This window comes from Perca fluviatilis, chromosome 22 (assembly GCF_010015445.1).
Source record: "Perca fluviatilis chromosome 22, GENO_Pfluv_1.0, whole genome shotgun sequence".
Taxonomy (NCBI): Eukaryota; Metazoa; Chordata; class Actinopteri; order Perciformes; family Percidae; genus Perca; species Perca fluviatilis.
This window is the reverse complement of record NC_053133.1, coordinates 20119568-20136519: the sequence shown is the minus strand read 5'-3', so window position 1 is coordinate 20136519 and position 16952 is coordinate 20119568. Positions and strand designations below refer to the sequence as shown.

Here is a 16952-nt window from a genome sequence, read left to right as displayed (position 1 = left end):
TATCCCAAAAGAATGTTTTGTTGTTTTAGTGGCCCCATTCACAGCATGAGGGCCCGGGACTGCAGAGTAAACTCCGATGCTGATAATTGACTTGTGACGAATACCTCTGATTGTTCTAAGCGGTCTCCGGGTGACCGAGAGCCGGCACTGAGCCGCCTGAGAGGGCTGTTTTGTTTTCCTATGTACCGTGGTCAGGCAATAAAGCTGGAATGAAAGGAGCGGTCTCTTCTCTTGGCCCCGACCTCCCCCCAAACTCCCATTAAGCCAGTCCCGCACAATGGTGGTGGCAGAGGGGACCAGATCTCCCATGGAGAGGCTACTCTTCACCGATCAATGTGTTTATTTAAGCAGGAAGCATCTTCTGTGAAACACGAAAGGGCTCTTTCTCTTTTTGGTTAAGGCTGGAGGTCAGCTGTTTCCAGACCATAGACACGCAGAGGGAAAAGCACTAGCTTCAGGACAGGAAAGACTTTTGCTGGTTCTGGATCGGTAAAGGACCTTAAGGCTTTGCTTAAGTCGGGAGTTATGGAAACTCAGAAGGAGTGTGGTGTTATTTGGCATTGGCTTCATTTTAAACTGGGGTTGTTAAAGCTCTCTTCCATGTGAATGCACGAGTTCCTCAGTAAAGCAAGCACCCACAAGAAGGGACCCCCGCCCCCACCGCACCACACACCACCACCACCACCACCTCCTGACCCTGAGGCTTTAATATTGAATGGCACATTGGTACCTTCCCCACAAGAATTCATAAACTAAACGATTAGCCTCTGTCTGTAATTGCGCTCTCCCTTGCCTAATAAGGGAGGTGAGGTAAAGAGGGAAAAAACAAAGGACAGTTAATTTGTGATTTCCTCTGCTCATTTGAAGGCAAATTAAGTGTCAAACAGCTAATACGGAGCATATTTCATTTTATGAGCTTTTAATTTAATTCTACCGCCTCATATCACTGGAGCCCGTTAGCTGCGCTGCTAACACCCGCTCCTCGCCTGAAAACGGGGGCCATAAATAAACATGTTTCAATTAGGCCCTTCACAGTAATAGGATATGATTCTGTTCATTTGCCACGTATGGATGGTGGATGTGTCATTGTGGCGGAGAGGAAACAAGCTGCTGGGCGTTTGCGGTGTTTTTACTCCGGCCACGGACGCCCAGTGGTGACTGGCTTGTGTGCGTGGCGGGGGAAGCTGGCTGGATTGATGGAACTGCCGCGGGGCCAACCCAACTGTAATTACAGGCCGTAATGAGAGGCTGCATGGGGAAGTACTGCAATAATAGTCCCTGTGTACTTAGGCATATCTTTGAGAGGGCTAATAACGATTAATTCTGCTCACCGAGGAGAACTTGTCTTAAAACAATTCAATATTTTTCCATAAGCCGCCTCCTGTCCTCCATTTCCCTGAAGCGACAGCTATACGCTGACTGCCTCTATTTGCTCGAGCTGGCTACAAGCAACATTGCTGAGCCGAATGCATCACTTTTAAATCCTCGGAGAGGTTTACTACTTCTACACTCGTAAAAGTTTGGCTAAAACTTGCACAAAGCCGAACCTGGAAGTGTAATTAACTCCAATTTGCCATCAGGTGGTTGGACCCAGCTGTAATAGCGCGACTGATGAGTGCTTCTTCTCACTGAGGAATTCAGTGCTGCTTTTTTAATCAAGCAGGCAATATTGTTGCTTCCCTGTGCAAAGATTTAAAAGTAGTTGAGATCCTTTCTGCATGGAACCCATGTAAGTTCATAGATAACGTGTGTGTGTTTGTGTGTGACAGTGAGTTCACAGATTTAAATAAGGCTGGCCACTAAACAGCTGTCTTATAATAATGACAAATAGTTTCCCTTAGCATAGCGTGTCATATTAAACAGCTCTATGCTTAATGGCTTGGATAAATAGGCCATAAGTAGCATGGCAGAGCACGGCCGTGTTTCTACTGACAGCAAACCAAGCACACAGATAACGCCTGTCCGGACAGAGTGACTGAAGACACCGGCGCTGCGTAACTTCTCCCCCTTAATTCAATTCCCTGGCTCTGTGTTGTCCCTCCACCCCTTCCTCATTTCTTTCCTCCCCCTCCCTAACCTGTGCTCCAGATCGTACCAAAGCACTCCTGACGGATAACAAGCCAGGCTGTTTGTTCGAGCCTATGTTGCCGGCGCGTGTTCGCCCCATTATCTCTGCATAAGCTAAATGCTAAATTATATTTGCCATTTTGTTTGCAGTGACACGGGGCATCAATCACCTCCCTTTTTTATTTCCTCGCCTCCCCCCCTCTCCCCCCCCCTTTTTTTTTTCCTCTGCTGCAGCCCCCTGAGCAGGAGATGAGGGGTTGAGAGGTATGGTGGGCCGGAGGTGGGGAGGCAGAGGCAGAGTGGGGGGGGGGGGACATAAAAAATTCATTACGCTTAGTGGCACATCAGCAAGGGAGAGATATGACTCCTGAGGAGGAGAAGGGGGGAGTTGATAATGATGAAGAATATCAAACATAATGCGGCCCAAGTAGCTGCCCCATCCAATTTGTCCTCGTCACGCCGTGATCGCTTCCTTCGTGTCTGCGGGAAGGAAACAAGCGCCGCAAGGACGATGAAGCATCTGCTTATGGTGCTCGCTATTTGGCCGCGAAGAATACAAATGATAGAGAAAGTAAAAGAGACAGAAAGAGGGTGACTAAAAGTGAGGAGGAAAAAAAGAGTAATTTGTGCGTGTATGTAAGTGAGTGAGCTGAAGGAATGCTTTGAAGTTCTCTGCTGACCTGGCCAGCACCGGCAGAAGCACTCCAGGGAAATACGAGACCATACTGTAATAAGACTTCCCCTGCATTAAATACTTACCACTCTCTCTTACGAGGCATGACACCTTGTTTTACTTTACTTCATATTAGATAGCCTGTACGTGCATGTGATTGGATGGGGCGCGGTGGTTAGTAGTATACAGTTTGTGTGTCAGGGGGCCCATCTGTGTCTGTCAGAGACGGGTAGATGTCAGCAGAGGCATTGCTTTCCTCTCTTGACAAGGCTTGATCACTGCTCTTATGAGAATCGCACGCTCCCAGGCTCCCCTCGCCCTGCTCTCATTTCCGCGTCCCTGACACATGTTCATTTGCGTGTCTCTGACATGCGGATCATGTTGCGCACGTACAGGGCCGTGGCCTTTGATCCTGAAAGGCAAAGAGAGGCGCGCAGCACCCGTGAGGAGCATGCTCCACGCCCACGGGCGGAAGGAAGTTTAGGAGCTTGATTTGTATCGCCATTAGGAGAGCTCGTCAATGATGCGCGTGATGCAGCTCAATCAAATGTGTTCTATGATGTGTTTGATTGGCGGATTTTCCGTTTGTGTGTGCGAGTGTGCGACCACTTTGAAAGACTTACACATGAAGAGGGGGCACAGGGGAAGGCTCGTAGATGTAACGTCCCTGGGTATGTCTGTCGTCGATTGGCACAGGAGGATGGAAGGCAGGGAAGAACTGCGGTGCAGCTGTATAGGATAACAGGAAGAAAAAGGGAACATAAGTATAAGATATTTTCTTTACACCTTGCAAGATTCTGGTTCCTCTAAAACATATCGTCATGTGAATTTATTCCCTCCTCAGCTAATCTAAATAGCAGCTATAATGAAAGGCAGCATTTGATGGCTATCTTTCAGCAGACCCACCCAAATGAGACCTCATTAAACGCACTCAACTAAAAGCTTTGCTGATCCAAAATGATCGCTGAGGAAGTCTTTGTAAATGTCTCAAGGCTGATAGAACTCAAAATAAACTGCGATAAATAACCGTAAGAAAAGCAGCCATATGGCATGGTTCTCACCATACCGAGCATAATATGGTTTTGTACAAAGGATAAGGTTTAAGTACAACCAAAGAAATGTACAAAACGAGAACAAAAACACCCGTTTCTGTATCAGTGTTTTCTCACAACTGCCAGAGAGGCTTTTTTTTTTCTCCCTCCAGATAAAACATTTGCATAATATGCTTCCAAGCCTTTCTCTATTTTTACCCCCGAAATTGAAACTGTTGTGCTGCCACCAGACTGAATTCACATATGTATGCACTCATCTTCTAACTTAGCTGCACTCCACACCATAATCTTAAAAACTAAAGCTGGAATTTTGTTTTGCAACTGTGCATCCATTGTTGGACAAGTTGCAACGAGCAAACCAAGAGTGGGAATTTTGCTGAAAAACTAAAATGGGTTAAAACTTGTAAAGAAAGACGGAAACAGCAAATTACTAACATGCACACAAGAGTCCACAAAGTAACAAATCACTTCTTTATTCATACATTATATGAACACATCTCAGTGCCAGAGCACATGTCACTTTATTGCCTGTTACTGAGACCATTGCCAAGTTGCGTATCACTACCCTGAGGCAAAGCATGTGTCAACATCTGCATACCTTCACGCAGCAAGTCTCTGAGGCTGCTAGCTATGTGTTTTTTTGCTTGTAAACATGTGGAGGTGTGTGCCAAGAGGGCAGATGGCCAAACGGTGGGGTGCCCGACAGCTCTAGGAGGGTTGCTCCATGCCAAACGCAGCTGCATCGCTGGGCAACGCAGCAGGTGTTGATCCTCCAGCACGTCTCAGGTCTGCTTACCTCATCACTCACTCATTCATTGGAGGTGATCACTGCCAGCCTGGGCCAACTATTAAACAAGTATCAGTTTGGTGTTTTTTTGTAATCCTACAGCATTGGAGTCTCTTCCATAATGCATAGGGACTTGCAAGACACATTAAAAACAGAATTGTTAGAATTGAAGCAGCAGAGGCCAAAATAACCGGACTTTAAGTCCCTAAAGTGGTTCTCCCAGTTCAAACCGAGATACCCGGGTGATGTAACTTGAGTAATAGTCTTAGACTTTGGGAAAGCTCTCTTCAGAACCAAGGACAACATTATAGCAGTTTTCACAGGCTATATAATACTCCCCGTGACAAGAATATTGACTTTGACATGCTGGTGGAGTGCCCCAAGTCTAAAACACTGGCACCCTACAACGTTTGTAAAGACAGCAACCCCCAAACACCTGTAGCAAAGAGGCCGACATCCCTGCAACAGCTGAAGCCTATTTTCCAGTGTTGATTCGCAGAAAAGCAGCATTTTGTTTTCCAGATTCCATCCCTTGCTTGGCACAATCTACAGAATGTGGACATCTTTTGAGATCATGACATAAGGAGAAACTTGTTGAGGTATTAAAAAAAAAAAGTCCAGAGGGCATTGATTGGCTCTAAAGGCGAGGAATCAAGTGAAATAATGCACAAACAACTCTTAAATCCAGGTTCAAAGTACTTCAAATTCACTTTATCCATATACTAGATTACCGCATGGTCGCTGTTGACAGTATCACTCAATATTAAAGCTTTAGGGTTTGCTCAATGTGTTCAATGAGAAAACTTTTAGAAACCATTCGGGTGTTTTAATCCTGTTTTCACAATAGCAAAGATAAGTTGTAAAAGCCTCCTCCATGCAGCTCTGGCAAGTATCTGAGCACTCAGTCTCTGTCTGTTTGATAGTTTCCTCCTGATGACTCAGTTTTGGCTTGGCTCACCTCGGCCGATTCCAAAGCTGCTGAGGGAGGGAGGGATGAGGGGCTTCTGGGATGGGCTGGTGGTAGACAAGGGCAGAATCTGCTTTGTTTACTCTGGGCTGTTGGCCCTCGGCTGTCAGACTCGGAAATGAACCTTCAGGTTTGCCGGGGTCTTGGTACTGGGATCTGGCTCGATGGGAGTAAAAGCCTTGTGTTCTCTAATCTTACTGATCCCTGCCCACATTGCTCAAACTTTACACTAACCTCTGTCCTGTTGGGTAATGAGGGATGACTGTCGAAATTACAAACTGTGAAATCATTTTACAGACCCCGCCCCTTCACCCCCGCAACACACACCTACATTCCCACATCCGCCACTCCTCATTGAACTACTCAGATCCCCCCTATGTTTATGTCTCTGGAGCTCCTCACTCAGTGCGGCCCTGTGCCTAGACTGGACCCTTTTTTTTTTTCTTACTACTTCATCACTCTTTCCTTCCCTCCTTCCCTCCTTCCCTCCCTCCTCTCACTGTGGTCGCATGGCAAACCGTTCCGCCGAGGTTTATTTAAATCCAACTCTGAAGTTTACTTTACCATGGCCCTATCTAAATAGAGCCTGCCACCTCTTTTGCGCCCGTGCAGCTCTCCATTAGCGTGGCAAACAGCCCTGTGTCATTGGAGGGAATGTATACAGTCGCAAAGAACAGAGGGCGAAGCAGAGAGGGGGAGAGAATTCATCCTGCAATCCATCTCCAGTGTTTCCTGTAGGGACTCCTTACTGTTTACTCCGGGACTAAATTGCCCCTGCTCTTCTGGATATTCAGGGTTATTCTCGTCGTCTCTCTAATACAGAATACAGCTGGAAGGCACATTGGAAGCCGGCACACAAGTCACAATTTTTACCTTCCCACTGCGGCCACACACCACAGCAGCTCCAGCATTCCTAAGGAAAATGTAATCACTACGGTTTTGTCCCGGTTGCATTAGGTAAACCACCACTGGCAAAGTGAGAGGGATTAAAGAAGTCATCTCAGCCACTCAAACGCTGAAACTCAGGAACATTGCATATCATAGTTTGCAAACTTTTTTGAGAGGCATCTTTTGACTATAGAACATTTTGTATAGCTCTCTAGCAATTTATCAGCTCTTAACAACTCAAACATTATAATGACTCCAGAGCAGCAGTATTCATTTTTGGTTTAAAATTTTCCTTTTCTTCTTATTCTTTTAGGAACAGGGATGGAAGTCATTAAGACATGATTACAAATGGGTCTTAATGAAAGGCCAATTAGAGGCAAACTTTGACCAGGCTCATTAATTCTAATTCAACACAAACACACCGTGCTCAGGACCAAAAGCCAGCTTCCCCTTCATTAAAGAGAGGATAGTAATTGCCTTGTCCTTTATTGGACACTTGAATAATTTCAAAAGAAGGGGGAGGACAACGGGAGGATAAAGCCTAAAGCACATCATTTGCAATATCCTTATTGGTTAATCTCCTTTCATAATGGCAGTTTTACCACAAAGGATCTTCACTGAGCTTTGGAACGCATGTGATGTGATACTTTGGGAGAATTTGAGCTGTCAGTCACAATTCTGATTTGGGTTTTGATAATACACAAACAATTTCTCATCTTCCTCTTTTGTTGTCAACTCAGCATTGTGAGTTTATTGTCTTGACTGCTAAACCTGGGCTCCTCCTCTCCTCTGGCGAGGGTTCACTGACTCTGCTCTAACAGACTGTCACCCGCAGCCGAGGACGAAACGCTCTTCCATAAACACTGCACTTCTCATCGACGCTCTGCTGCGAGAGCACAAAGAACCACTGACAGATTGTCATAAGCGACTAAGGCGGAGTGAGAAAAGGGCTGCTGGGGCCTGCTCTAGAGGTTTGTGAATTGCTAATGTGGAACATATGAAGCCTGTGCCGGGGCTGTGACTGCCAGATTTCATTATGCCACCTCTCTCCCCGCTCATGATCTCACTGCTCAGGCACGCTCGTCTGCAGCGAGGCCCGCAGTTACACCACAACTCTGCAACACTTCGCAGAGCGTGCGAAAGATGCTCCAGACTTGGTTTGTTTTGCGAGCGCATGTGACTTGTGTCGCTCCTTTCTAGGAGCGAATACAAAGACATGTACATGACATTATTGTGCAGAACAATGCAGTTCTGGGCTTGTTTTGTTAATGTTGTTTAATGTACCTATTCCAAAAGATGTCACCTTGAGATACTTGCAACAGTGGTCTCCAACTATTTTACCTAATTACCCCTTACAATTTACATTAGCACACCTTGCATATGTCCATTAGACGTCCATGAAAACTATTCAATATTTCACCAAAAAAGCAAATACTCACATTTATCTCGTCGCTAACAACCCAATGCTGAGAATCGCTGACGTACAGCATAGCTACAGTTAAGTTTTTTTTTTTTTTTAACTGTTTAGGTTCTGATATAAGTCGTGGAGAATCAAAGCACAAGAGTTAGAGCTACCGGACGCAGGATTTTGCACCAAATTGAACAATCATAGAAAAAGGAAATCAATCAATGCATCGTCATTAAAATCAAATCAAATCAATTACCCTTCATTAGAAAGAACTCTTGTAATGTGCAACACGTCAGCTTGAGGGCATCTGAGGGATTTTGTTTCTTTTAGTAAACACAAATGGGACATATCAGCTAACAGGCTTGACTATGAGTATTTAGCATGTGCTTGTACTTTGCTACAACTATCTGGCTGGCAGGAGAGGGAGATCACGCAGACTATCAGAAGAAGTTTGAAAGCTTGCTCTCGTGTGGAGCCGAATTCTCCCTCTGATCAATCCCTTCACACCCCGTCTCTCATCATGTTTGCTTACACTGAGACCTCAAGCTGTTTGGACATGTAAATAACACTTTCGGAGACTGTTTAGCTAAGCTCAATGGGAGTTGCTGTTGACTTTTGGAGCGCTTTGCTTTAATTACGGGTCCCAGATTGTTTCAGGTCTAATGGCCTAATTACCGCTGTATAAATTAGCCTAATGTTCTTGCTGTGCAGAGCTTTCTCTACTGTATGCGATGCCTGGGCGCTAGAACAGAAAGAGCTTTTTTTCAGCTAAGAGCAATAGTAAGAAGGAGGGAGAAGAAAGCAAGCAGAGAGGTTAAATAACAGAAAAATGCCAAGTGTTGCCTTGCCAATCTCTCTGCCATTCATCATATACGCGAGGCTGGCAGATCACACTCTGCCCTTCCTCTGTAAATCAATAGACTTTTTTTTTCTCTTCTGCTGTGTTCTCCTCTGTTTTCGCTTTCTCTGTCTCTCTTGCTCAAATGCTCTTAACACCCTTGAACACAAACAGTCTTTCTGTGGGTAAACATAATTAACATGGTGGAAAAGAAAAACAGAACAGAAGACAAGTGGTAAAAAAAAAAAAAAGTCAGCTATGTGCGATAAACAGGTGCCCTGTTCACGTATACATTCCATCGCTACTCGCTGTCAGAAGTAATTTGTTTGTCTAGACTGAACAAGTCGGTCAATGCTCATTCTTTCTCTACTTGGTTCTACAAGTCTATACATATTTGCACTGGGACTTAATGTTTGCGCAGGTTATCTCTTTGTGCCAATATTTACACAGTTAAGTTCAGGATCATTTTTCATTCAACCATTATGCTCATACAGATCAGCATCCACTTGACATGCAACATTTTATTGCCAAACTTTATCTAAAAGTTGAATCGTCTGTACAGATCCCCTGTAAAATATTTATCCATTTTTATCAGAACATTTATCTGAAATAATATACAGTAAGAAACCCTGATTTCAGCCACCAGCATGAGATGTAGGCTGTGCTCCAAGTTGCTCGCTCTTCTACCCCGTCCTTTCTCCATAAATCATACAAATATCTTAATGGAACTCCAGCATCTGCAAGACATTTACCAAGACCGAGTCAATCTTAACAAATTGCACGCCAGCACCAGGACCCTTGCCTTGCTACAGAGTGGAGCTAAGCACGTACAATGCTCTTTCAGGGGCCCCCAGCACTGTCCAACCCAAGCTATGCCGCGTTTTTTCTTCCCTGCCTCCCTTCCTCCCTGTATCCCAGTGTGGATCATGGAGTGAAGGTTATTTCAACGAGGCCTCTGCGGAGCGCCAATCTATCTCCTACATTTGGTGAATTTTTCCAGATTGGGATAAGCTGGGGAGCAGAACAAAGCGCTTTTGCGTCCCCCTCCCCCTCCAGCCTCCCCTCCCCCACCCAGCCGGGGAGAGATTTACACAGCAGTTTAGTAGCTGAAACACTGTGCTACACCTCTTTTCCCTTCTCTCTCTTCATCTTTTGTCTGTCTATCTCCTCCTCTCCAAACATGATACCTCTCAGAGAGAAAGGAGTTGATTTAAACCTCAGGTTAACTCACCAGGACTTTGCTTTACTTTACATTTATTTTGCTTCAACTGCCCCCCTGTGTGATTTATTCTACTCAAATACAAGGCTGCTTTGGGGTTTGATCTTTTTTGAGATCTTTATTTAGGAATTGGGGAATGAAAAGATGTATTTAGTCCACAATCTGTTTCTTTAAATACTCCTTTAAATGCCTGTATCATAAATGTATGGGATTTACTGCGACATCTATATACGTGCCAAGGTCCTATCAGTGACAGTGTTCATGATTGCCACAGCCGTATCAGGCTACCCTGTGATGGACTGACCCTCTATAGCCCTGTATTGCAGATCCTCCCTGGGCCCCTGTGCAGGTGATACTAAAACTGCATGTGGCTGTGTGATAGTGACTGTGAGGCTAATACACCTGCATTATAATAACACACTGGGCTGGACACGGCTTGGGGAAACTGGACAGCTCAATTTTGAATCATGAGGCCACTGACGAAGGCGGTCATTCTAATGTAATTTTGTTTACAAATGTAGCTATTGTTCTCAATTCATATTGTGTGCTATGAATGAGAGACTTTAATCTTGGTTAAGAGTGGTAATCCATCACAGTAAGCGTTTTGTCGCCTTTATTTGCATGTCATAATTGTTTATTATCGCATGGTAATGTGGTTAAAATAAGGGCCCAGATTAAATAGACGGTGCATTAAAGGGCATCCGAGATTTCAGGATGAACTGCCAAGAAGCAACGCAATAATACACTACATTATGTTGCAGCAAAACTAAGAATTCAATGAGTGATGTTGCAAACACTGTAGCGCGTTGTCTCTTGCATTACATCAGTTGCAGTTTGAGAATCTCAATCTTGGAAAATCTTCGAGTTCATGAAACCTATCTGAAGCAGGTTGTACAGTAAGTCTCTGCAAGCTGATTTTCAAATGTGTTCAAATTAGTGGAAACCAGTGGCTGCCTGGAAGGTTGGAAATCACTTTCAGAATATCATTTGGAAAATCATGCATAGGTGATTTTACAAGCTTAACATTCAAAACCAACGGTGCAGACCTTTAATATGTTTTACATTCAAATGGCATTTCCCCCTGTACTGTGAGTCTATTCTTCTATTTTCCACCGAACCCATACAGACATTAGACATTGTCTGTGCAGGCCTCTAGAGGTACGTGGCCATTATTTGGGCTAATGGAGGAAACTGTGTGTCACAGAGCAAAGACAAAGCCCAGTGTCACAGCAATCAGACAAATGGCTGCTGGGCTCTGCAGGGCCAGACAGGGGTCGACATTTTTGGACCAATTAGGTCTTATGAGTGCAACAACAGCTGGAACTCACTGATTCTCTCCCTTTTCCACTCTCTGTTCTCTTTGCGCTGCTGTCACCTTAGCCTCTCTTTCACCCTTTCTCTCACGCTTGCATCGTCTTCCTAATTCTTTCGGTTAATCCTGCTCTCTGTCTATCTCTTATTATTTGCCTCTCTCATTATTCAAAGCGCATCCTCCTGATCTCTCCCCTTTCCCTCCTCACAGCATCCCAAAACAAGGACAAAGTTGTAATCCATTTACTGCACCCCTGTCAACAGATTCCACCCAAATAATCCTAAAAGACTTACAACCAGGCCTAGGTACTATCAAGGGAGGACGGAGAGTAAAGAAGAGGCAGAATGCACAGGGGAAGGCAAGTGAGAGCCATGGAGAAAGAGGGAAGAGAGAGAAGAAAATAGAGGGGAAGTGGAGGAGTGAGGCAACAGACGGAGGGAACTTGTGTCACAGTGATTTGAGTCTTTGTCACGCAGGTGGCGCCCAGGGGTTCCCTCAGCCTGGGCAGAGAGACAAACTGGGGCCCATGTAAACCTTAAAGAGGATTAACCCTGCCGGAGCGCTTTAATGAGACCTGAAAGTGCCGGGCACCAGAGAACCCCACTGATTGAGCCGCGCTCGAGTCGGCTCCCAACGGTCCGCCGGCCCAGTGGCCCAGCAGCGCTGCTGCAGCCCCGTGGCCTACAGCTGCCCGCTCACACTGAGCCACATCAAAGCAGCCTGTCTGGGAGAACCCCGAGACAGGAGGAAGGGGAGGCGGGTGGGCATGAGGGAGGTGGAGAGAGTGAGTGAAGGAGAGGTGGGAGGAGGAGGCAGATGAGGGTGCCTGGATGGAGGAATCCCTTATCTCCTCCTGAGAGGATGCTGCTCTGTGGTGCGAGATTGTCTGGAGCTGCCACCTGTCCCAGGCATCTTTAAAGGCAACACTAAAGCCTGTGATGGGCCTGACCTCCTTGAGCTCCCATTCTTTTATGTCTCTGTTCATTTTCTGCTTTGTTACACCCCCTCCTCCTTCTTCTCCACTCTCTCTGGCTCTTCTCTCTTTTTCTTACCCCTCTGTCTCACTTATACCCTCAGACTCAGCCCTGACTCTCTTCTTCTCTCTCTCTCTCTCTCTCTCTCTCTCTCTTTTCTCCAGTGATATCTTACATTTCACCAGGCTGCTAGAAACATTTTAATTACACTGTGTTCATCAGCCTCCTCTCCGTGTAGAACAATATATACTTGCGACCCTCCAGAGACGAGAGCAAGATACGGGTTGTTGGCTGAAGGGATAAGGGCGCTTATCTTTGCCACTATGTGAGAGGAATGCAAATACAAAAAGGAGCGATGAGATTTGGATACACGGGCAGCAAACATGAAGAAAGGCATGAAATAACTCAGATTCTCCCGTAGCACACAGAGGTGATTATCCTTCTGGAGACTACAGTGTAACTTAAGGAGGAGAGAAAAAGCTCAAGCAGCAAGCTGAAGAGAAGCCCCCATGAGCGTTTAGTCTTGTTGTTTTTATAGTATAGTGCTTAATGTCATTGTTGCCAGTGGTGTTTTCTGCAGTTGATTCTCCTTTTGGATGGACAAGATGCAGCAAATCTTCATTTTAAGCCTTCACAACATCAGCAAAATGCTATTGTCCCTGCTCGCCTCTGTGACTTGACTGATTAACCAATCTCATTTGAAAGGAAGTAAAACACACTGACAGATGTTGTGACGATGATACCAAGAAATGCTGAGTGTTCTTCTTTGAACATCTTAAGTTCTCTGGAAATTCTTTTTAATTCTTCTGAGCTCCTTCACATTTAATCTTGTCATTGTTAATAAGAGCTGCCATTATTGAGAGATATTTCGTTCACACGCATCAGCTTTGTGGTAAGAGCACCACATGACCTTAAGATGGTATGAAAGTGCATTCTCGCAGCACTTCAAACTCTGCTTAACCCCCTTAAATCATCATGTGCTACAAAGGAGCACATGCATGTGAGAATATGGCCTATCTTACACCATGAGATGCCTCTAATAAGCTGTATAAAAGGGGATCATCTGATTATCCCTGGTGCGCTGGACCAAGGGGCCACAGCAGAGTGCAGGCCCATGTTGTTCTTTCTTGATGAAAGGAGGTGGGTGGAAGGGATCCCTCTCCATTGCCTGCAGTGTGCCCCAGGCTTCTCTGTGCCGGCACTCCACTGGGGGACTACATCGTGCCACCAAGCTCAAAAAGCCAATATTGAAACAATCACAAAGACAAACACTTACCCTTGACACAGGCACGTGTCTTCTCACCTCAGGCTCCCCCTCTGTACTCCCCAGTTCTTTTGGGGGGAGGATGTTTGAACCTTTATCCCAGCCCAAACTTGTTATGTTTGAACCAACAAGAGGCCAGAAAGTTTGTTCTTTGAGTGCAATTTCGGTAGAGTGCTCTGTTGTAACAATTTTTTTCCAACTACAAAAACGCACACTTTATAATTGCTCTTTTTTTTTTTTTTTTACTCTCTTTGCCGCTCGTGCTCTTTCAAGACATATGGAAAGGTACTGTGCAGTATGAACTGCAAGAACAAGCACAGTAATTAACTGTGGAGAGTAGAGAGGCCATTGTTGTGCGGATCACGTTCACTTCGGTGACAGCAAGCTCATTCAGTTCAGTGGTCAGCTGCATTTTGATATTGAGGCAGACAGACTGACGCCGGGGCAGCGGCAGGCGTGCTACGGCCCAGTAGACCTAAGATCAGCCCGGCGCAGCAGTTTAGAGTTTAACCTGTGACTGGACACCCACCACCCCCACCACATCATAAAACCCCGGGAAGGGTTTTACGCCATGGCTCAGTGCTAGCTTTCCCAGAACACAGGGTCAGTATGATCCAGGTAGCGGTCACCTTTGGCCAGGCTCAGAGAGCAGGGTTACTGTGATACATGTAAAGGAATCCTTCAGCCAAGAGATCCATACCTCCACTGCCTCTAGCTTAGCAGGCATGGTTTCTGAGATCAGTCAAGGACAGCAAGGCTTTGGTGTAGGGATTAGGCCCTGGCAGCCAGATCTGGGCTAGATTTTTTAATGAGCTAACCCAAAGACTATTGGACTGATAGGCAGCCATCACAGCCTGGAGACACACTTAATGTGTCGTGTCGACTCCCATCAATGACCTGTTGTATCACAAATACAGTACAGCAACAAAACTTATTCCACGCCAATGTCCTTAAGCATTGTCTCTAAAGCTTGGCAAATTTACTTTCCTCCAGTTGTCTTCCTTTTCGATAAACATTCTCGGGTGTTTTGTTATAACATTTGCAAAAAAGCCATTGAAAGGATGTGCTTTAAGTCCCTCCACGGATGTGTTTAGTCTGGCAAAGAAGGGCAAGTGTTTAAGAACGAGACACTTTAAAGAAGAAGATCTCCTCGGAGGAAGCAGAGATGCTTCGCCAGCAAGTGGGCTCACTGTTGCTGCAGGACCACTGACCGGCTAATCATTGCACAATGTAAACAGATGTCGGCGTTGCACATCCCATTCACACTTCTACACAATTAAGATATTAAAAAAAAGACTTCTCCCTCATTAATCCTCATCTCAATCCTTTCTTCTTATCCCATAGCAAAGCCCCATGTATTAGTGTTGTGGTAAGAAGGATGTGGACTCTTATCCAGTGTTTGCCAAAGAAAAGCGGCTAAGACTCAGGCATCACCACAATTAGCTAATGCTCACAAAAGGGGCAATGTTTCCCTTAGTGTCTCTTCCTTTCTGCACTGAAGTGGGTGTAAATACCAGAGTAAACACAGTCTTAGGCCACGGATGTAAGAGGAGTGGGAGATCACAAGTCTGGGTGAATAGCAGAGATTTACCGGCACAGGCCCCTGAAGATAACCCCCTCCCCTCGGCTCTCTTCTTGTTGTTCGCCTCCCACGCCTCCCAGAGATTCGCCACCACGTTAACGAACCAGCGACCAGGTGTGGGGAGGCTGCAGGTGCCATCGCATTTAGGCACATTAAGCACTGACACACACCAGCACTAAGAGTAATCGGATTTACCTGGCTGTCTGCTGCATGGCGTTGCACACTATGCAAGCACAGCACAAAGGCTTAGGGCCCCCTCTCCATCACAAACACACACACACACATGCACACACCTGGGATGAATTTAGGAGGTGACAAAGCCCTCATAGAGAGGGACTACCACTGGTGGAGTAAGAGCTGTGTGTGTGTGTGTGTGTGTGTGTGTGAGTGTGCTCACATGTGTATGGAACCAGAAACCAGAACAGGAGCCAGTGGCTTTTACACCTTGTGGCGCAGGAGTGGCGACAGATGCTACAGGCTTCTGGTTCAAAGCAGCTGAGGGAGGGAGGGAGGAAGGGAGGGGAAGCGGAGGTTTTTAGGGGAACCCTTTCGTTTTGCTGACCCTCAGACCGCTGGAGCTCATGGGGATTGAGCTCTGGTACTGGGTTCAATCAGACAGAATGGGACCGCTGCCTTTAGGGACACCCCATGTCCTCAACACCTGGGGCCAGGAGGAGGTGTTTTACACAGCAATGCTCTCATCTCAGATCATAAGTCTTCCTGGGCAGAGTCAGGATCAGAGAATTGACATCAATGAAAAACACTAGAAGCCTTTCAGACTTTGTGTTTTTTAAATCAAAATCTGTGTTGCCATTTCCGTCTTCGTTGGTGTTATTTCTTCTAATAACAAATTGGGTCTTCATTGTTTTTTTGTGTAATTCTTATATATCTTCTCTGACACTAAGGCTGCAACTAACAATTATCGTCATCGTCGATTATTCTGAAGACAATTTCTTCAACTTATTAATTAATCATATTGTCTAGAAAATGGTTTTATAAAAGGAGTAATCACAATTTCCCAGAGCTTAATGTGACATCTTCAAATTGCTTGTTTTGTATACAGTAGAAAACCCTAAAATATTCAATTCACAACATTAAAAAATACAAAAGCTTTAAATTCTTGTAAGAAGCTGCATCTGGCAAATGTTTGCTTTACAAATTACAAATTATCAAATTATTGCTGATATGCAGTGCATACGGAGGATAAAATCTATGTTCATCATGCCTGCAGCTTCCCAGCATCCTTCGCTGTGCTCGACTCCACTCTGCTTCGATGATTGCAAGTCTTCCAGCCTCTTGAGCCCCAATGCACAAAGAAAGCCTCTTGAAGCTCCACGGCCCTTTTGACTTTTCCTGCTGCTTTTGAAATCTCCATTTCAGACTGTGACTTTTCCACATGACCCCAAGCCCCAGAATGACCCCCCCCCCCCCTCTCTCTGTCTCTCTCCCCACTTCTTCCCCAAGGCTTCAGTGGTCTGGAACCTCCAGAGCTCCTTCACACATACCCACACACATACATAAAATGAGAAGTGGCAGTGTTGCTAAGTTAGGTCAGGATGTAATGGGCAGTAATGTTCTGCCCTCGAGGGCCCTGTCCACAGCACCATTGCCTGGTTTCGAGTAACCTTTCCCTTAAAGAGGCACGTTGTTGACTCTCAAGCACCCAAGCACGAGGGAGCAGTAGCTAATGAAGTGGCTGAATAAATAGAGTTACAGTATACGGTTGGGGTCCACTGGACTTTTCATTACTGAATCACTCTGTCCCTCTCTCTCTGCCCCAATTCAGAGACAATTTAACCAAACTAAACAAGCTATCACATCAAATCCTTGTCTGCAGGCTAAGTCCTGGCTACAGTGGCCGCTGAATTAACCTCCTAATCAGCCTCTTACTCCCCAATCATCTATCTCCTGTTCTCTCTTT

The 16952-nt window shown here is 45.5% G+C and overlaps 1 protein-coding gene across 2 annotated transcripts in view; it reads right to left on the bottom strand.

Annotated features, from left to right (window-relative positions):
- Nucleotides 1-16952, bottom strand: part of gli3 (GLI family zinc finger 3) — a 93820-nt gene that overhangs the window by 41964 nt on the left and 34904 nt on the right. For both annotated transcript variants that reach the window (XM_039790087.1, XM_039790088.1), the window contains one exon: nucleotides 3364-3469. In XM_039790087.1, the coding sequence (XP_039646021.1) occupies nucleotides 3364-3469 (106 nt within the window). The remainder of the gene's footprint in view (nucleotides 1-3363; nucleotides 3470-16952) is intronic.